Source organism: Mya arenaria, chromosome 6, assembly GCF_026914265.1.
Source record: "Mya arenaria isolate MELC-2E11 chromosome 6, ASM2691426v1".
In the NCBI taxonomy this organism is placed as follows: Eukaryota; Metazoa; Mollusca; class Bivalvia; order Myida; family Myidae; genus Mya; species Mya arenaria.
The window spans coordinates 20,399,465-20,421,436 of NC_069127.1; the positions used below are offsets into that span (position 1 = coordinate 20,399,465).

General features: G+C 33.8%; 1 protein-coding gene across 4 annotated transcripts in view; it reads left to right on the forward strand.

The window, feature by feature from the left end:
- The first annotated feature begins 603 nt into the window (after nucleotides 1–603).
- The window catches only part of LOC128238179 (uncharacterized), a 30,400-nt gene continuing 9,031 nt past the window's right edge, over nucleotides 604–21,972 (forward strand). The window contains exons 1-34 of one of the 4 annotated variants that reach the window (XM_052953800.1): nucleotides 610–859; nucleotides 1,039–1,163; nucleotides 1,741–1,899; nucleotides 2,109–2,285; nucleotides 2,553–2,684; nucleotides 3,331–3,516; nucleotides 3,638–3,859; nucleotides 4,181–4,312; nucleotides 5,534–5,656; nucleotides 5,990–6,114; nucleotides 7,433–7,738; nucleotides 8,151–8,361; nucleotides 8,774–9,030; nucleotides 9,378–9,591; nucleotides 9,754–9,996; nucleotides 10,361–10,510; nucleotides 10,953–11,147; nucleotides 11,519–11,770; nucleotides 12,022–12,220; nucleotides 12,463–12,632; nucleotides 13,287–13,448; nucleotides 13,962–14,084; nucleotides 14,343–14,480; nucleotides 15,367–15,480; nucleotides 15,871–15,984; nucleotides 16,282–16,542; nucleotides 16,832–16,957; nucleotides 18,510–18,635; nucleotides 18,900–19,025; nucleotides 19,270–19,401; nucleotides 19,689–19,766; nucleotides 20,119–20,283; nucleotides 20,530–20,655; nucleotides 21,661–21,786. In XM_052953800.1, coding sequence (XP_052809760.1) covers nucleotides 1,073–1,163; nucleotides 1,741–1,899; nucleotides 2,109–2,285; nucleotides 2,553–2,684; nucleotides 3,331–3,516; nucleotides 3,638–3,859; nucleotides 4,181–4,312; nucleotides 5,534–5,656; nucleotides 5,990–6,114; nucleotides 7,433–7,738; nucleotides 8,151–8,361; nucleotides 8,774–9,030; nucleotides 9,378–9,591; nucleotides 9,754–9,996; nucleotides 10,361–10,510; nucleotides 10,953–11,147; nucleotides 11,519–11,770; nucleotides 12,022–12,220; nucleotides 12,463–12,632; nucleotides 13,287–13,448; nucleotides 13,962–14,084; nucleotides 14,343–14,480; nucleotides 15,367–15,480; nucleotides 15,871–15,984; nucleotides 16,282–16,542; nucleotides 16,832–16,957; nucleotides 18,510–18,635; nucleotides 18,900–19,025; nucleotides 19,270–19,401; nucleotides 19,689–19,766; nucleotides 20,119–20,283; nucleotides 20,530–20,655; nucleotides 21,661–21,786 — 5,461 coding nt within the window. In that variant the 5' untranslated portion in view covers nucleotides 610–859; nucleotides 1,039–1,072. Of the gene's footprint in view, nucleotides 1,164–1,740; nucleotides 1,900–2,108; nucleotides 2,286–2,552; nucleotides 2,685–3,330; nucleotides 3,517–3,637; nucleotides 3,860–4,180; nucleotides 4,313–5,533; nucleotides 5,657–5,989; nucleotides 6,115–7,432; nucleotides 7,739–8,150; nucleotides 8,362–8,773; nucleotides 9,031–9,377; nucleotides 9,592–9,753; nucleotides 9,997–10,360; nucleotides 10,511–10,952; nucleotides 11,148–11,518; nucleotides 11,771–12,021; nucleotides 12,221–12,462; nucleotides 12,633–13,286; nucleotides 13,449–13,961; nucleotides 14,085–14,342; nucleotides 14,481–15,366; nucleotides 15,481–15,870; nucleotides 15,985–16,281; nucleotides 16,543–16,831; nucleotides 16,958–18,509; nucleotides 18,636–18,899; nucleotides 19,026–19,269; nucleotides 19,402–19,688; nucleotides 19,767–20,118; nucleotides 20,284–20,529; nucleotides 20,656–21,660; nucleotides 21,787–21,972 lie in introns of all 4 variants that reach the window. The other 3 variants (XM_052953799.1, XM_052953803.1, XM_052953801.1) reach the window with 3 other exon arrangements.

Below are 21,972 nucleotides of genomic sequence, written 5' to 3' on the forward strand. Positions count from 1 at the left end.
TACAATTCTAGCGTGTTACAACTACTTCATGGATACATTTACTTTAACGAGTGATTTAAATCCTTGTATAAAATGAATTTACAAAATATGAAAAACAGGCTATTCACGACGGATGCCTTTTAAACTTATACTTGTATTAGTGTGTATATATATACGTTTCCTCCATATACTTTAGAGTTCATTCGCTATAAAAGGAATCTTAAAAGATCTTATTATTCTATATATCATATGTGTATGATGTTAATGTTTATTTGTTATAAAAAAATAAATACTTCTTAAACCAAAAGATCTTATTCTGAAGGCTGATACAAATTGAGAAAATAATTAGCTTTAACTGATCATACTAATATGCTTTTAAATCATCGCATTTAAAACAAAGGTAATTTAGATTCTTTAAAGGATATTAATTACCGGCATGTACTACTTATTAAATTATTTATAAGCTTAAATACACATGGATTAACAACCCATTTCAAGTTTCAAGTATATTAAGTAAACTCATGTCATTCAGCCTTATTGATCTAATCATTCAATTCAGTCCGCAAATATTTTCAATATCGATATTCATCTTAAATGCAATGATTTAAATATGTTTAAGCCAATTTTAAGTGTCATATTTTTGGTAATGAGGAAGTGATCGATGGCTTAACATTATATTGAAAGCTAAGTTTAAGAAATAGCGTTAAAGAATACAAACATTTGCGCTTTTCTAAAGTTATAAAACATTCAGATAGTGCGGAGATATATATTTGTGGACATTGAAGCAGATATGCGATTATATTAATTAATGTTTCTTAGTTGTGAACGTTTGTGAAAAGTGAATAATGGTTGTTTTAAAGACTTCATTAAAATTATAAAGGTGTGCTGTCTTTTTTTCAAATCACCGTTTGCTTATTGCCTCTAAGATTAACTTAATTAACCGTATCCATGAGACCCATTTAATCAATAACCGTTTCTGGACTTAAAGTGTAATTTAAAAACAAAGCATGCCAAGTCATTGAACTTTCTGGACTGAAATTCTTCGCAAAATTTTCACAGCGACATTTGCGCACGGGCTGAAAGTCGGGTTAACATGTCGGTGCATGGGAAAAGTGTTATGGTCATTTTGTGTGTGTTAGCCGTCATCGGGAGGTTGTTGGTTCATGCACAAGTCGTATCACCAGGTAAGCTTTGGGGATATTTCAGTTGTTCGTGTTTCACGTTTTATTGTCATGATATTTTCCGCGTATTTGTCACCATCTATATTAATAATAGGTGAATGTCTGATGGCCCCTTCTTATATCGTTGCAAGATCCTGCAACTGCAAGCAGAGATTGTAAACTTGTTGTTTCTGTAACATAGTCAGGCATACATGTTTTGTCAAAATAATTACATTATAAATGTTTTAATCATTTAAGAATTTAGTTTTCTGAGCCTGTGTCTGAACCTCAGACTCAATATGTTAGTGATAAGAGCTCAGGGCTATGATTTTCAGTTCAATGATAATACCATCTATCCTATTCATGGTAGTAAGACGGGTCTCTTTTCGCCGATACGAGCTATGCAATAATCGATTATCATCACTATGAATTGGAGTAATTTTATGTTGTTGTCGTAATAATTTGTCTAAATGTCAAATGCTATTGTAACCAATCATTTGTATAACCTTTCTTAATAATTGAATAATATTTGGTAGATTTGATTGTTTTTTACGAATGATCGAATTCAAAATACAATTTTTCATTTTCATCATTTTTTTAGATTGCGGAACACCCCCAAGTTTGATTGGGGGACAGATCATTTCACAGAATACCAGCCATACCGTATATGCATGCAACACAGGCTTGGAGTTACAGGGAGATGACACCATTCAGTGTAACGCTCTGCTATCGGAATGGGAAAGTTTAAATACAGTTTGTGGTAACAATGATTTCTCTCAATTTCAATTATTGTAATAGCAAAATCGAAGCTTTATCGAAACAATTTGGGTCATGAAGCACATGGTCTGCTTATCGGTCTTGTTCACGAGTAACTTGACGTTTAATCTTTATACATTTGCTGTGTGCTGCTAATTTGAAGTAAAAATATCAAGAAAAAGAATAAGATTATTTGTACATCTTATATTTTAGTCTGCCCATATCCGATACGGCCTGTGAACGGTTGGGTTGATTATCATTTTGGGTTTTTGGTAAACGGAGAAATTGCCTATTACTATTGTGATAACGGTTACATTCTCCGAGGATACAGCTGGAGAATCTGTACGTTTGACCGAGGATGGATTGGAAGCGATCCACTTTGTGTAGATGGTATTCGCTTATCACTTATTAATATTAAATACTCTTATTATCATTCGGTCCGTAGTAATACCAACTATAATGATTATGTCTTAACTGAACTTGTCCCTGTATATTGAGTACAACGTTCAAGTATCTCTAGTTCTTGCCACTGAGCTAATCATGCTCTTAAAGTAATAAAAAAATGGTATTACGTAATACTTACCTGTACTATTACTTACTTAACATTGAAATATATTCATGATAACGAATTGAAATTTTAAACCTATGTTGAATTAGAGCGGAGTGTATTAGGCGCCCAATGCAACGAAACGGAGAACTGTGGGGTTGAGAACAGTGAATGTGTTGGCAATATGTGTCAATGCCTACCTGGCTTTACAGCGAATTATGACCTGAATATCTGTTCTGCAGGTTTGATAACATTTTGTATTCAAATAATTATCCTTGTTGATGAATGTTCGATATACTAGCTCCGAGTTTCAGTTGTAACACGGAACTCTTTTTTAAACGTGCGACGTTATATACCCAATGACAGAACTGTTGAAAATACATTTCTTCCAATATATGTAGCTAAAACATTGATAACATTCTGCACTTTCGAATTTTGGAATATTTGTCTTCCGGGTTTTTTTTCATACCTCTTTTTAAACCATGATGTTTTCAATCAATACATAGATTTCCATTGCCTGGACTATTTTTATAATTAAATGATGACAAATAGCGACATGTAAGTTTAAACTTCGATAATTTTTGATAATTTTGCTTATTGAAGTATTGTTCCAAATTTATTAAATCAATATACATATTAGAACCGTATCCTAATATATTGTCGGAAAATTCACTTTAAATGAGAGCTCTATAATGCTTACCACGTTTAATATGCTGAAAAGCACACTGATAATGGAATTGGTTATAATTATATAACTGGGTATTTGAAGTAATATGATTATCAATAATAACGCACTTGGCTCTTTTTGGGTTAATCAGTTCAATTTGCGAATTGAAATATGATAGTATTAACACAATTAACCTCATACAAAGTACAATTTATTCGTAGTAAAATGTTCAAATGGATACCAAGCGGGAATCGGTGGAAAATGTTATCGAGTGTTCACAACATGTAAGACGTGGGAGAATGCAAGACAAACTTGCAAGTTGAATAACGGAAGACTCTTTAAAATCGCAAATGCAGATGACTATGGGTTAGCACAAACTATATCAGAAAATATTAACACGGACAAAGGTAATTGGAGATTATTAAATTTGTCTTGCGAAACACGTTTGATTTTTATGTTAATCATGTTTAAAGATATAATCGAAACCACATTTTTATTGAAATATACACAATGTACATGATATAAAAGTAGGAGGAACATGCACAAACGGTATTTGGATCGGTGCAAACCTTACTGATGGCATTTACACATGGGAGGATGGATCCGTTGCACAAGGTGGAATTTATGACTTACGTTACAAGTACCCATTATATACAGGAGAAGGGTGCATCGGGATGTTAAGATATATTTTTGATGGGTACTTTATGTATGACACAAGCTGCGACGAGCTTCAGGAGTTCATTTGCCAAAGTAAGCGTACACATTTAGTGCTAGATTTTGGTTTCGAAAACAAATATATATTGCCTTGTAGAAGTCGCCAGTACTTTTTATATAGTTCATATTATATTACAACGTTATCCGAACTACATCGATAATGCATTGACATAAGTTTGTGATATTGAACACAAATCACCCGTACTGTACAATGCAAGTACTTAAAAATTGCAATTGAACTTGCAATTGTCTGAAGTGAAGTGAAGAAGTTTCAAAGGTGAAGTCACCAGCTACAATCAATTTAGGATAAACCTAATTGAACTGTTAAAATATCATCATAGCTTAACTTTGTTCCAGATCAGCGGCTAGGAGAGAGTTGTGTTAATACTTCAGAATGCAATGCTAATAATTCGATATGTTCTGGAGGAGTCTGCGACTGCCGGGGTGGTTATTATAAAGATACGAACATCGATACATGCATAGCAAAAGGTACATTTTAAATAGTGGTTGAGAGACATTCTTTTAATGGAACGCTTTTCAAAATTTCATCAGAATATTTTGTGATTAACCAGTACATAAGTTGAATAACCATTAAAATTAATTTCTTATTTAAAATTAATCAGTTTTTAGAACAGCATAAGTATAAGCCTTTGAATGGATAACCAACACATAAAGCATATGTCAGCGATAATTTACCAAACTAAAAGGTGCGCCTGGAATATAAATATTTTTCATTTGAAAACTACATTCATTAAATATTATCTTTGTCAGGATTTTCAAAGTATAATCAAATAACAACCTATAATTTCGTTCGTTACATTTACATGTATAGTTTCCCAGAAGAGCATGTGTTAACTAGACATTTTTATTGTCTAATTAATAGAGGTTTAATTGCATCATCATATCTCAAAGAACGACCAATTGAATAATGACGATTATTCTTCTGAATAAAATAATGGGCTCACAAAATGTGGAACAATGTAAATTAATAGTACTATTGCTACTGCGACTGCTACTACAACCACTGCTACTTCTGGTGGTGGTGGTGGTTGTGCTGCTGCTGCTACTACTACTTCTACTACTACTTCTACTACCACTCCTACTACTCCTACTACTCGTACTACTACTACTACTACTACTACTACTACTACTACTACTACTACTACTACTACTACTACTACTACTACTACTACTACTACTACTACTACTACTACTTCTACAACAACAACAGCAACAACTACTACTACTCCTACTTATACTACTACTACTGCTGCTATTACTACTTCTGATACTACTACTAATATTACTTCTACTACTACTTCAACTACTACTACTACTACTACTACTACTACTACTACTACTACTACTACCTACTACTTCTACTACTACGACTATTACTTCTTCTACTACTACTACTACTACTACTACTACTTCTACTACTACTCTACTTCAACTGCTACTGCTACTACTATTGCTACTGCTACTGCTGCTGCTACTGCTACTAATCCTACTACTACTATTACTACTACTTTTACTACTACTACTACTACTACTACTACTACTACTACTACTACTACTACTACTACTACTACTACTACTACTACTACTACTACTACTACTACTACTACTACTATTACTACTACTACTACTACTACTACTTTTTCTTCTACTATTACTTCTACTACTATAATTACTGATTTTACATTGCAGGCGGCACTGGGAGCCAATGTACAACTAGCGGTGATTGTGTCACAAAAGGAGCCCTGTGTTTAAACAGCTACTGCTCTTGCATGACTGGATTTTACGACCACGACTCAGATACATGTGACGCAAGTATGTAATGACATTTTTTTGTTAATCTTTTAAGTTAACAGAAGAGTTCAAATGAAGTACATACAGTTTTAGAATACGTCTTCATTAAAAAACACTTGAGGGCGGGTGTGTATTAATGATATACGTGATTGCCTCTCTTCCAGTCGGTAGTTGATTTGATCACCACAAGGGATTCGTTCTCATGGTGTCTAAAACAAGAACATAGTTCTGTTTTCTACCCTGGAGATGGACTCAGAAGTGACAATGTCAGCTTTCAATTGTATTCGCACTCGAACTTAATGAAATATATTTTACCAAGTTAAATTTATTATGCATACTTATCATTGATTTAAGTGCCTCTATTGCCGTCTGGCCTCGATTCAAACGATACTATTATTGAACATGAGAAGCTGTGTAGCAGTGAAATACACTTTGGACCGGGTTTTCCAGTTGGAGATAAGTTATATTACACTTTGTTTGTGAGTACTTTAAACATGATACATCTTTTTAAACCTCATCGGAAACAAACATTTCCAATGCCATGGTTAACATATATTTCGTTGTCACATACATTTTAAAATGCAGCATCAATAGTTGACCATCAGCAGACAGACAGGCAGACTGACAGCAGTATATATTTCGTCTTGCACATAAAACATCATCAGTACGCAATATACACCATCCAAAACGAATTCCAATTTCAAATGCAACATAAGAAACAGTATATATATTATATAAACATAGAACAAGTTCATATATCAAGTTTTAACCTGATCACGTGCGTGGTGATACACATCAACATTATAAGAGTACCCCTCGTCTTACATTTAGATAATTGCCGCCATTTGTAATAAACTGATTATTGTTTCGATTTAGTGAAAGATAATAAAAACACTGGTTGATTTGTCCGTATCTGTTTAAGAATTTTAATCATTCATACTACCTAAATGTGCGAAAAAGAATAACCCTTGCAAACCCTTGGACTACTTATCCAAGTTTTATACAAATTGCTGCAAGAAGCAAGAATTTGGTATAGTTTGGAAAAGTTGGTTTCTTAAAAAACCAAATGCATTATACAAGGCCAAATTTGTTTTAGTTTATTTTACTGATATATATTTTTAACAGTTGACTAGGTCAGAAAATAAGTGGAATACTAGTTTAGTTATATTCCTTAGTCTTTCTTTTCGCTAATGCTTATTGATGAAATAAAAAGTTTGTTCAATGAACTAGGAACAATTAAGATATCGATTTGATATTTTACTGCAAACATCGGAATGAAAATATCAACTTCTTCAAGAGCTTCTTTTAAAACCAAGTAAAGTAGCTTCCACTTTTTCATATCAATATTTGAACCAGTTTATGTTCCCAAAAAAATAGTTTGATATTAAAAAGGTTGCATATGTTTAAACATAGTTATTTTTGTAAATAGACATAACTTAAAGTTAATTAAAAAAAAATGGTTATGATCCTGCTTTTTAAGCGTTTCTTTATCTTAGCGCTGAAATTTCGAATAATTGATTTCGTGCAAAACAAATTACACACAAAAACAAGTGTTCAAGTATATATTCGATAATATATCATCTATCAAACCTCTATTGATGGCCATAGTGAAACAAAACACGATTTTACACTGAAATCAATAAATATCCTCTTTCATATTTTCAAACCAAAACTTTCAAATGTTGCCAATATAACATGTGATTACCAGGCATCCTGACATTGAATACTACCTTTTGAATTACTCGTATTATTTGAACAGTTACTAAAAGAATGTAAATGCTACTTTCGTACTTATAGATTTGCAAAAACGGTTATGCAAGCATTGGCACGCACTATACGAATCCAAATCCGCCCAGAACGACAGACAATTTTGATGAAACAGTTATTGTAGCACCATTCTATGTTGACACTTTGAATGGAACTGTTTCATACAGGGTTATTGATATACTGCAAAACAGTGACCTGCGTCACAATGAAGATATAAATACATTGCGGAGAATTGTCTCCCTTGTTAGTGACGACACAGCGTTTGATATTAAGTTTGCAGTGATTGCAAGTTGGTCGAATATGATTCCATATGAGAAGATATATGAAAACGAACAGGTATTGTTTGCATTTATTTATCTATATCTATGTAAACAATTCATTGATAACTGTTTTAATCATTTGATTTCTGTTGAAGTTTACAAAGCCAAAGGACAGCTGTGCGTAGACGGCAATACTAATGCAATACAGGGTGTCAACTAAACACACGATTTTAACGCCCCTGAAAACATTTTTTTCAAAGTTTACATGAATTGAGATGAAATGAGTTTATGGAATGACATACAGGTGTTGTTAAATCTCAATTAATCATGGATATGTAGACGGTGACATATATTACAAAATACTTCTGTTTTTTTGTGTAGAGCCTTATCATCATTATGTTTATTTTCTCATTCTTGAGTCAGTCACTATAAACATAGTATTCGGCGATTTACACATTAAATGCTATATTTCTAACATTTTGTTTCAGACAAGCACTTTTCAGATGGCTGTTGTAACTGACGGCCAATTGACATATTCTATCTTTATTTACGGGCAGAAGCAAATGCTATGGAACGCTAAACTCGAAAACAAACCCAATGTTTTCACTGGAGTTATTATCAACAAGCAGTATATTTACAAAGATGTATTTTCGTTTAAAAAACCAATTCTGCGAATGGATCGTTACGCGAATACTCATGGTATATGTATATTTCTTCATATTTTATATGTTTATGCAACCCCCACGTAACTCCTTAATATGAACTTATGACCTTTCCAAAACGGTGTTCCCAACTTAACTGAAGGTATTTGGTTGCATGTTCGACGTTGTCGTTTTGTAGCGTTGTGTGCATCTCGTTTGATGTGTGTTTGTTTTGCTTTAATTGATAGCGTCTATGCAGGGTCTTCATTAAGTAGTTTGTACTAGATTTTTGTTTAATCATATTATTAGACATCGATGCGGATAATGTCACAAATCTGATATATTGCGTCTTATATGACAAACTAGAGTAAGAAAAACGAACATTTATGAAAACATTGAAATAAAGATTATAAAAATGTTATAATATTGTACGAATAATGGAAACTCGAAATATTGTCTTTTTGTTTCAGGCATTAATGGCTTAGTCGTGAAAAGGATCGCTGCAAATAGCCAACTCAGGAATTATGCCATGGATTGCGTAGACTGGTTCATAAGCAACAAACATAAGAAAGAGGAATATCACAAAATAATGAGCATGCTGCCTGAATGTCCCTGTAGCCTTGAGAAAGCAGAACAAGATCCCTTAGCCAGAGGCGAAAGGACAACTAATGACAAAACTATTTGCATAGAACTTCTTCCAACCTTCAGGGCAGGATTATATGGCAAGGTAAACTAACAAAGTCACATATTTTCCATTCGTTCGTTTTGGTAGTGTTTAGTTCGTCATAGTTAATTTAGTTTTGAAGAAAACGATTGTGATATTGTGAAGGCATTAATAAAGTCGGAGATGTCGTTAGCCACTGTGTTGATGCACACCTTATCGTCCAAGATATGCAAGTGGATCGACGAAAATTCACCCTTGTATAGCAATTCATATACGTTAATAACTTTAATAACTGTAGGGTTATGCACCTTACTCGGATGAAAGAAAATCAGCAGCCACACGTTTACTAGTCAGAACCTGATAGGTAATTGGAACTAGGTTTAATATATTACATATGTGATACATTACAGGCGTGCTGCTATGAAAGAAGTTCAGGACAATGGACGGACGAAATTCCGTTTGCCGGGGGTTTGTACGCTTTTCATCCAGACCTTTCCCCACAACAACACAAACTACATGATCAGCTTCCTAAGGATGTTTGCTGTTCAAAGTCAAGTTATTGTCAGCTATACTACGATTTACGACCCATCGGAGAATGTTACAGAAAAACTTGGTTTGACTTTGGTAAGCTGTTAGCTGTTATTCTAGAAAATTCCTTTCTGACATTTCAATATTATACTGGCAAAGTTGTTTTAAAACCAAACCTTTAAAATCTTCAATCGACTCATGAGTAAGCTTGCGTGCGTTTGTGTAATTTACTTTTTTGAAAATATCTTTTACCTATAGCGGTATCTTGGGGTGATCCCCACGTACTTACTCTGGATGGAAAGAAGTTTATCTTCAATGGACTCGGTGAATACACGCTCTTGAAACACAACGTTGAAGGAAACACCTTTGATTTACAAGCAAGAACAGAGCGGGCTGTTACAGTGAATAACACCGTAACGGATGCCACGATATACACAGCATTTGCTGCCAAGGATAGTTCTGGATCTTCTGTACACGTTGAGCTCAACACTAAAAGGAACGGTAATTGGGAAGTTTAACTTGCAAAATATCAGTCTCCTTCAAGTACTTTCTTTTATGCTTGATACAAAATAATTTAACAATTTTTTTATTAAATATTGAAGCGAAGATATAAACGTTTTCACTCATGTTTTTAAATTTACTGAAATATTGAAGATTTATGGAATTGCTTTCTAAAAGAGATATTTAATTTATTTAATATATATCTTAGTGGCACATTTATTTAAAAACTGAAGCACACTTTCTATATCAGGATCGTGGAATCCTTTAATTGATATTATTTCGGTACGCTTGATTTATCACTGTCTATATCAGGATCGTGGAATCCTTTAATTGATATTATTTCGGTACGCTTGATTTATAACAGGCATCATATTGTATGTTAACAATATCGATCGGACTGCTGATCAAGCGAACGATTCCTTCACGTTACACGCGGAAAACAACACGTTTATAGTTGTAAAACATCGTGACGGCAAAAACAAAACGAATCTGGAAATTGATTTTGTTAAGTCAGGTAAACAGTTTGGTGAAATTATTTTTGATTATCAAACAGAACATTGTTATTAACAAGTCGATTTTATGTTAGAATAAATACATCCCGAGAAGAGTTTCGCTGGAAGCGCCAACTAGCAGTTTAAATCGTTTGGAGGCTTATTAAGTCTTACTTCAGGATGTCAAAAGACAAGCTAATGATAACAATATTGGTGGTAAATAATGCAACATGTTCCATGACGCACTGTACTAAATCGAAGTTCAAATTTTAGAAATGTGAAAACTGTATTTAATCTCAGTTGCTGTACTCAATATAGCAATATAAAATACCAAACGTAGTCTGTATTTTAAAGATATGAATTCCTATACATTTCTGTATTTTATAAAATATGAAATCCTTTATTTTTTATTTGTGGTAATAGTTAAATTGTTCAATTCATATGCATCATGCTTTAAATTCGCAGGAGTATCTCTGAGTATATTTACTGGCAATGGGATGCTAACACTTAAAACAACCGTCAACGCATCGTTAAAAGGGAAAGTGCGAGGATTGTTTGGTAATTTTGATGGAGATCCGGACAACGACTTTATAACTCCGGACGAGCAGATTTTTAACAGCAATATCAGCGAATCTGAAATATTTCAATATGGCCAAATGTGTAAGAGAGTACTGTATTTACAAAAGTTTTTGTGATAGAACTATTAGCAGAGCCCACGTTTTCTGCTATAGCAATATTTCTATTTGTAGGAACAAGTAGACATGTTTGCTTCTACTCATATGCTTAAGATGACCAGGTGGTAACGTTCTAGTAAATATGTTAAGGGGAAAATTAAAACGTTTTTGCGTAAACGCATTGCGAGCCATTTTTGAAGACGGTATTTAAAAAAAATTGGAGGTCATTTTTTACGATGTAGTAAAAAGTAACTGTATTTAAAAAGATGAAGTATCGGTCAAGCAAACTGAAAGATATTCTTAGTGACATATTTGATGAATGCGAAATCGTTCACTTTATCAATTCTAAATTCCCAGGGGAAATTGATGGTTTGAACTCCGCATTCTGGTATAGTGACAAGAAGAACCACAGTAATTACCACAACAGCTCCTTCACCCCTCGCTTCCTAGACTCAGTGTCAGTGGAAATTATAAAGGCAGCAAGCGAGACATGTAGAGGAGATCAGGACCTCGCCTGTATATTTGATCAAGTGTTTACAGAAAATGAAAACATTTCAAGGCAAACACATGAGACAACAAACGATGCAAAAGAAGCGATGACTGAAATAAGTAAGAAGTATGATTCATCGGTCTTTACCAATATCCAGTTAGATACTTATTTTAAGACAAGTTGCGTATATTTGAAATATTGAATAATGTAATTGTAATAAATTAGTCTCCTGCTTTCTGTTTATATAAGGTAGATCAATTTCAGTTATTGACGGTCTTAAGCAAGTGTTACGTCTCAGGTGTATTAGAATACAATAAAAACTTAGGAATACGTCTGGTAGCCCAATATGTATAGTTTCGTATAAACACAGACAGGGGCGTTCCAAAACTGGTGACATGTGGTCGACTGGACGTTTGGATTGGAGAGGAAGCTGAGTGTCAATTGCGATTTGGCAGTGATGTTACAGATATCGAAGTGTTAGGAACCATGAAAAACTCGGTATTTGTAAATCAAACAACAGGAATTCTAAGATATAAGCATATACCCGGGCAGCCTGGTGATATTCTACGGTAAGAAAACTATTTTCCACGTCTCCACTTGATGAAAGTTTATGTACATGGCATATTACTTTAGTGATATTTTGTTGTCAGACAGTCGCGTGCTGTCATAATTTTGTTTGTTATATCTGTACTTGTATTATCCATTAATAAAAAAATTGGAAAATTAAATTGAATTCAGATCTACATGGTTTTGATCATATAAAATAATCTATTAAACTTTAAGATGCTATATTCATCTATTTTCATTTCAGTCTTATTGTAAAAGCCGAAGACGGTGGTATATCTCCCGTTGCAAACATCCCTATAACAGTATGTACCGGTTGTAGTGGACATGGTCTTTGTATTAACGAAACGGAGATGCGGGGCAGTCAGACGCTGTTGTTTCAATATAATAAGTGCCTTTGTAATGCACAATATACAGGTGAAAAAAATGAAAAATATATTTATAAGTATAACTACAATGTTCATATTTAACGTTATAAGGACAATAAGTTTTATACATACTACTTTTCACATCTATGTCCGATAGATATATTAGCAAAACATTTGCTTATTTGTATACATGTATACCCTATGTCATTGAACACAAAAACAAACAACAACAAACCAGAGATATAGAACAACAACACAAAACTCTACAATCAACACACGTCATAAATAATGTATAAAACTTGGGTTGTTTATCAAGGATTGTTAGGTACCGCCCTGGAACGATCAGTAAAATGTAAATTTACTGGAGGTTTAAACTAGTATGTGTGCAAAACCTCTCTCGTATTCTAATAATCCCAAAAAAGTGACAACGTAAATGATAAATCTTATCATAGTATGCATAAACTTGAGGAAACTTAAGAATAAAACAAATTATAATAAGCTAATAGGCAAACCCTAAGCAATTGTATGATCCCAACTCTGTATTATGTAGACGAAGGAATACAATTTATAGTACCTAATGCAAAACATTTCAAAGGTATGATGCAGTTTTTGTTTTAAACTATGAACACCCCACACAGTCCAAACAAATCGATTAACTACCAATTTAACATTAACCAAAGGCCTCAGATACACTATTTTTCAGGCCTTGACTGTGAGTTAGATATCGACGGATGTGTTGGGCAGCCATGTTCCATTGGACGGAGCTGCTCCGATGTACCTGCAGAATTTCACATGGAGGACGAGCCGGGATTTACTTGCTCCAGATGTCCAGATGGTTATATCGATGATGGTGCGAGGTGTCAAGGTAAAAGTCTAGAGCTAGAGTATATGTTTCACATATCACCTTTTTAAATATATGCAGTAAACAAATATATAGTTTTAGCTCGTCTACTAATGAAAACAATGATGTGTTAGTATAGCCTAATCACTGATCTTTGCTAACAAAAAAATATATGAGTATTGAACTTTGTTCACTTTTAATTACAGACTTGCCTCGTATTTCGTCTCTGCAGTGCAGTTACTTTAAGAAAATTGTATATGAATTGTGTAAATGAATCAACAGGGAAACAATTTAAGTTGAATCAAGGGCCCGTTGAGAGTACTGCTCTTTTGTTGCTGTCAATATAACAGTTACAATAAAACCGAAATTGCTATCATGTCAAAATGTCCATGTAGGTTGTGCTTTCTAGTTAACTCCTTTCCAGAACTTATGTGTAGTGCAAATCACATCACTCTGGACTAAAATTCTTTGAATTGTTTTCCTTTCGATAGGCTACAAAACGGTCAGACGATTACGAGTTTTATCTTATTATTTCAGATATCGATGAATGTGCGGACACAAACTCATGTGAACAAATTTGTATTAATACAGAAGGATCCTTTATTTGTTCATGCAAAAGTGGATACAGAGCTGAATCGTCTGACTTGAAAAAATGTGTCGGTAAGATCAACACTTTTGTTAAACTATGGTTTGAACCATTTTTTGAAAAGAAATTATACATCTTCAGATATTGTTTGTTACTTTAATAAAACAAAGTAGTTATGTATACATGTATAAAGCGTTTTTAAATTCGTCATCAGTGAAAGCACAATGTGAGTATATTCCAAATTATCAAAGGTACGTAGCTCCGTTTATAAAGCACATACATTTATATTAGTTTGTAAGTATTTCATATAAACGATAAGAAATATTTTCAAGATATCAACGAATGCGACGAAGCTACCCACAACTGCTCCCACATTTGCGAAAACACAAACGGAGAATTTCAATGCAAGTGTCACCCGGGATATAAACTAGACGATACGAGGACTGAATGTGAAAAGATAGGCAACGATGGCAAGTGGTTACTTTGTTTTATATTCTTACTTCTGTAAGCTCTAGTGTTCACCCAGCTTAAGCTTGTATGAAATCATCTTACTTTCGATTTCATTTACTGAGAAGAAACCAAGTTTTTGCGTTTGTTAAAAGGAACTGACCTGCTAAAAATGGTTCGTACTCCGACCGCTTAAATGCGATGCGCATGCTCTACCATTCGATAAATGGTATTTGTAAATGGCCCACTATTGAATTATAGCGTGTTTCAAAGATTGTAAGTTTACCATAAAAACAATTTAACATTCAGACCTTTTAAAATTTACTTGAACATATTTCAGGAAAAAAATACTTATACTATAGAATCCGACTTTTTCACAAATAAGCATTGATGTTAATGATATGTTCAATTAAACAATACATTCTTTGTGCTCTGTTGTTTCTTTGTAAGTATTACCCTACCCAAAATATAAAACAAATCCTCGTTTCATATTGAGCTTACATGCCCTCATAACTTACATACACTCATGAAGTAATTATGAACCTCTTTTCCGAAAGTATCCACTTCAATTTCCCAAATGTAGTTACCTAAATATTCAAATTCCATCCTTTATACAACTTCTTTTGAAATATTTACAGGTAGCTTTCCTTTAAATGTATCGATACGAAGTAGGTCAAGAATTTCAAAAAGGTTTCTTTTCTTTCAACATTTCCATCAAGTGTCTAAAAGCTAAATACACCTTTTTTAGGTAGTGAAAGCTTAATAATACTTTTAGGAAATGTTTCAGATTTGTTTTCATTTTTAAGTGAAATGTTTATCATTTTTTATCACTTCTTATTCCAATCTCAAATACAGTCAAAGCACAAATTTTCAATATACTTGATTTTAATTGTGTATGTTTTATTAAAGATTGTAGTAATGATTGTTCAGCGACATCAGGATGTACAACGAATAAGAAAAATGAATCGATATGCTTTTGTGAAAATGGTTTTGAGCTAGACACAGATTCGCAGAATTGTACAGGTAATTGATCGGGATGCTCATACTAACGAAAAAAAATATTTAAGTTACACTTCGTGTGCTTGACAGTATATTTAATCATATTTACGAATTTTAAAATAATGCAGGTTGAATAAGACCTTTTGAATGTGTCTTATCACCATACTTCCTGATATCAATTTTTTTCAACAACAAAAACAGCTTTGTTGTCAAGTATGTTCAAACAACCCTAAACGAAAAAACAACAACATTAAAACTTTGAAAAGATGTCTTAAATGTTAACAAAATTACTAAAAACCTTTCAAAAAAATCTGATCTGTGTTTGTATCTTTGTTAGTGTGTTAGTTTAATATAAATTTATTGAATAAGCGAAATTAAAATCTAAATTCAGTCAACTATTTCGTCTTATTTCAGATATTGATGAATGCAAAAGTAATGTTTGTCCCCAAGATTGTACAAACTCTGTCGGATCGTATTCATGCAAATGTTTTGCCGGATACAGATTGCAAGGACTGAAAGAATGTAAAGGTATTGCGATAAATATAATACAATTTATGGCTTATCTAATAAAAACAACAACACACATCTTGGTAAATGTTGTAAATGAGAGATCTTGTCCACAGTGTAGTCATTGGTTTCCGGATCCTTCGGGATATTATAACATAACTTACCGAATAATGAAAACAGAAAGCCGAATTTAAGCTGGTTTAAGGCGACGTTGACAGTGTTACACCTACAAGCCATTCCAATGAACTTGATATCTATTACGAAATCGTTTGTTGTACTTCCGAATTCTTTATACGTGTACGAATATAATGTTTGCAGAATGTGATCCTCCATACTTTGGAACAAACTGTAAAGACACATGCAACTGTTCATCTCTCGGCACGACAGAATGCCATCAAGTGAAGGGTTGCGTCTGTGAATACGGCTGGCAAGGAGAAAGGTGTGATATTGATGTCAATGAATGCGACAATCACATTTCTCCGTGTTCTGATGCCTACCAGACATGCGTCAATATTCCTGGATCGTTTCTTTGCGAATGTTTAATGGGATTCAAGGATAGTGGGAGTAGCCATTGTGAAGGTATCATTGAATATTTAAAAAATGTCTGACACATTTTTCTATAACCGCTCGTTACTGTTGCCATTATGTATTTGGATTTACTGTTATTGTGTTGAAGTAGGATATATTGATTAGATTTTAAAATTTTCCAATGTAGAAGTTATTTGATCACTTGATTGTGATTTAACCAGAAATCGGTATACGCTATACGAGGCAGGGTTGTCTTTTATTAGTTATGCAGAGAATGGTCAGGAAATGGTAAATATATTTAACAAGACGTGCACTGCGTAGTTAATACGAACTATTTCAGACGTAGATGAATGCACAAATCCTTTACTTAATGGATGCGGACAAGATATGCTATGCAGCAATACTGAGGGTGGTTATATATGTGATTGCATGGAAGGCTTCGTTCAGTCTAACGAAGGCTGTAAAGGTATGGTTGTTTTAGGTACACGATTTATTGCTGATTTAAGTGTAAATTAGTATATTACAAATTTTCATTTTTAAAATACTTAAATCATTTAAGTTGATATATTTTAGTATTTCAAAGGGGAGTCCGGGAGATTTCGGTAGATTTTGGTAGATTCCGGTGGTCCGGTATTTAGGGGGATTCCGGTAATTATATGGACGTAAGAGACTTAAATGTAATAATGACCATTTATATTGCGGGGACACCCCCTATATTACACACTTAACTGAAAAAGTTACAGTGCATTTTTGGTCTGCGACAATGGCTGCACGCAGACTGTGGTAAAGCGTTCTGTGCCTGTCATCAGATAAATGAACGCCATCTTCGGAAAAACGCTCGCCTTGGCCTCCTCGCTCCAAAATCCTTTTAAAATGCCAGAAACGTTAATGTTCAGTCTGCGCACAATGAGCAGAAATCACAATGTTGCAAGTATTGATATGAGAGTTAAACCAGTCTATATCCACAGGGTACATGGTGTACACTGTCGGTTGTATGTGATGTACCGTTTGTAGGTAAATAAACTGTCTAACATGACAGCCCAAATAGAGATCCTGCATCAATTCGAGTATGTCCGTAGCGATAGCATGAGGAGAGGGAGATAAATGGTACAGGTCATTCGTACCCACAAATAAAACGAAAATGTCCGGTAGAAAATCGGTTATCACTTTTAGCTTCTGTCTTAAATCGGATACACTAGCTCTGGGGTAGCCCGAATAGCGCACCGAACTAGTCTCCCAGAACAGAAAATTTGGATCGAAGTCATTGGACCGTTGTAGATGCTTTCTAAGACGATGAACGTAAGAATGACGGAAAATCTGGATTCGGCGATCCGCCATCTTGCTGATCGATGGGTGATCAAACACTGAAGGTCAAGGATGCAACGTTATCTGGAGATTTTGCGAACTTTTCAAGCAATTTACGAGTGCACTGAATGTACTCACACAGAATGTTAATAGCAATCGAAAGCACAATATATCAAGAATGTAATCGTTATAATTTTCTCAATATTCCACTTTTGTAGAGCACTCTTTAAACGAAAAAGAAACAAATATTGGTTTCACGCGATGTTCATTCGCGGAGGACAAAGAAACAATGGTGAATGATATTTATTGGCTAGGTATAGCACGTGATGACTGTCAGGCCATTTTATTGGCTAGCGCTGTCTGATAAATATAGACAGATACTTTCAGCCCGACAACACGACAAATAACCAAACTAATGAAATCGTACACCTGCAAACTACATAAATACTTTTATGTACCATAACATTTTATTTGTTTGACCCATTCATTTAAAACATGTTCTTTTAAGCTTATCTTGGTAGTACTGTACATATATGCTTGTTGAATATCGAAAGAATTTGAAATGAAAATATATATTTTGTAGTATTAAATATGAAACATATTTCAGTATCTTCATTGAATTATATTTTCCTAGGCAAGTTGTTAGTTCAATGATTAAAACCTTGTATACTTATGCTGTTTAGTTCTTATCTATGATAGTTTTTATTCTGTAGACGTTGATGAATGTAATCTCGGAATAAGCGGATGCCAACAGATGTGCGAAAATTTTCCTGGGCGTTTCAACTGCTATTGCTATTATGGATATACCTTAGCCGAGGACCGGCAATCATGCCTGGAAGGTAAAGGACACATACAACATGGTTTTTAATAATGCGTATCTACTATAGTGCAATAAAAAAAAACAAATTATTTGTGGGTGTGTTTTTCGTCTGTTTTTGGAAATTATTTTTTTCACTAGCTTCTTGATGTTTGTGCATTGAACATAAACAAATGTTTCATTGATCCCTGGTTTTCCCACAGTATCGTCAACAAATCTGTAATTGCGAAAACAATTCATTGATGACCACTACATTTAATTAATGTGTCATCAATTTCCATTTCAGTACAAAACCCGTGCTTACAATTTAGTAATCTAAACTGCTCTCACTATTGTGTTGTTGAGGAAAGAGAGGCTAAATGTAAATGCAACTTTGGATTTTACATCGATGAAGATTCACAAACTTGTAAAGGTAAACTTAATCTAACCATAATAAAAGTATCTAAAACGTTTTGTTAAAGAATCCTATAGCATGCAAAACGTCTGGGTACTTGAGTTTTGTTTCTAAGAATCACTAACAATTGAATTAAAAGGGCTTAAGTAAACCGAAACTCTATACTTCCCAAAAGAAGTGTTGTTTCTAGTCCTCCAGATGTTATTAATCAGCATCAAATCGTTATTCTAATCAATACGTTAATGTTAATACAACATTCCAGATATAAACGAATGCGATAATGAGACTTTAAATGAATGTCAGCCAGAAGGGAATTGCATAAACGTTCCGGGTTCGTATAATTGTGAGTGTTCACCAGGATTCAAACTCTCCAATGACGGTCGACATTGTGAAGGTAAGAGTGCTAATTGTATGGTTTCAAATTTTATATAATCTTTTCATGACAAATTTCTTTAGCATAAGGGCGTTAATAAGTTAAATGTTGAACGTCTAATGTAATACCTTTATCGTATGCTTTCAGATTATACTTTAAAACTGCAGCACAGTTCACTTTGAATTTGATATTTCGTGTATGTTCCTGTTTTCTACGTTGTTGAACATCACACACACACTTTATTTGAATGTATTCCTATCAGTGTACTAATTATTCACATTTACCAGCGTCATGCTTGTGTATTACAGAATGTGATCAATACCACTTTGGAAATAATTGTGAGCAAACTTGCAGCTGCTTACATGGAACATGTGATAAAACACAAGGTTAGTGTAGCAATCGGATTTATTCAAATTCTGAAACATTCCGCCTTGTTTCATATATGTCAAGTTCATTTCAATTTAAGACAATGACACATTGCTAACAGCTTTGTAATCATGTTCAACATATAATGACCGTTTTTAACCCAGCTTTACCTTTTTTCTTCTTACAAAAAGTTATGATCGTTAGTACTATAGAAAAATGTATTATTTTCTTTTTTAAATATCATACATGACACTAATATATTAACAACAAACATATACTTCTATGATTAACATTTGTTATTTAGATTGATATGTTTGTTCTCATTTGAGTTGTGCGATATAGAAGCCATACATGTTTCGTCGTAAATTGTAGGTTGTAACTGCAGTGAAGGTTGGGCTGGTGATGAGTGTGACATTGACCTCGACGAATGTGACAACGAAGACATGTGTCCCACAACCTTTGAGTGTGTTAATACGATGGGCAGCTTCCTTTGTCAGTGCCACTCTGGGTATGTAAGGACAGAGGACAGATGCGAAGGTTAGTCGACTAGCTGCTCTACAATTTATTTATTAATACACGAATTAAACATTGTTTCTTTTTGTACCTTGCTTAATTGTTTTCGATACTATTTTAATTTATTTCGTTTGAATTATTTTTATCTCATGAGTCATTTATATTAATATCGATTACTTAAATGGTTTTAACTAAACGGCAGTTTGCCAGTACATAACAATGTTGTTTGATAATAACGGGTGGGAAATGCACATTTGTTATGTTTGGCAGATATCAATGAATGTCTGGACGCTTCACTGAATATGTGCGAACAAGCATGTCACAATACCGGAGGTGGATACGAATGCAGTTGTTACAAAGGATATATATCAAATGTTACAACTGGAGTGTGTTCAGGCACGTTCACATAGGAGACAATGTAAATTAAGCTTTAAAATCATCATTTAAGTGTCTTAGGGTTGGTTGATAACATCCAGGTGGGTGTTTAAATAGAATACCGCTATTTGCAATGCCAGTGATGTACTTGGTGTCAACGAATACAAATCTATTATTCTTATGTTCACACTTTGTAGTTACAGTCAGAAATCGTTATGTCAAAATTTTCGTAACCTAGGAAAAAAATGGAGAAAACGAACATTCGACACATCCGAAATTTGAGTCAAACTTGTGTCTGATATTAACATCCCCAATTAAGCGGTCTTGTTAAAAGTATGAATTATTTGTGTTGAGTAACCATTTAATCTTTGAAGACGTTCTTTCTGTGTCCATTTGGGATTGTTATCAAATCTTAACGTGCACCAGTGTATAGCACTGTCACATGGGACCCCCATTTAACGTCCCTCAATGTTTTTTTATAAAAAAATACGAAAAACACAAGAGCTTGAGCAAAAAATGAATCTAAAAGATAAACAAACAACTTGAATTATTCACACTTACCAATTATCCTCCAATCATGACAGTTCGTTATAGAAAATGTGTAAAATTCGACCACAGGGTGAAATAGGAGTTCGACATAGTGGAAATATCGAGATATAAATATCGACGTAAGCAAAATTATTTTGTATTGAATAAGAAGGAATAAATTCGGGACACAGCGGTTAATCGAGATACAGGATGTCGACATAGCGAGTTTGGACTGTGTTTTACTTTTGTCGAATAATATCTCACAAAACTGTATTAAGGTTTAATAGATTTGCTATAAAATTGTCATATGCCAAACCGTTAACAATTGGAAGTACGTTTCTGATTCTCGTCTGTCTCAACCATCCTCTGGTTTTAACATATTTTATTTTCAGAGAACATTGATATGCAATAGAATACACAATAATCAATATAAGGACATTTATATCAGTGTTAATGGTTTATGCTCGTACATGATTTTGTAAAATCAATGCTCTTCAGATGTCGATGAATGCCAATCAGGATTCCACCAATGTGATCAAAACTGCCAAAACACGCAGGGAGGATATATATGCACGTGTAAAGAAGGGCTCGTGCTTGATCTAACCGACCGGCACTCTTGTCTTGGTAAATAACAAGTAGTGGTTACTGTTAGGGGAAGATGATACATTTAAGTATGTTTGTTTTAAAAATTCGTAATTACTTAAAGTCAATGATACAATTGCACTTGATTAAATATATCCATCGTTTGTATTACCAGATAGTGCTCGCCGAATGGCTATAACCCTATGGCGAGGGTAAATAAGTCCCCCC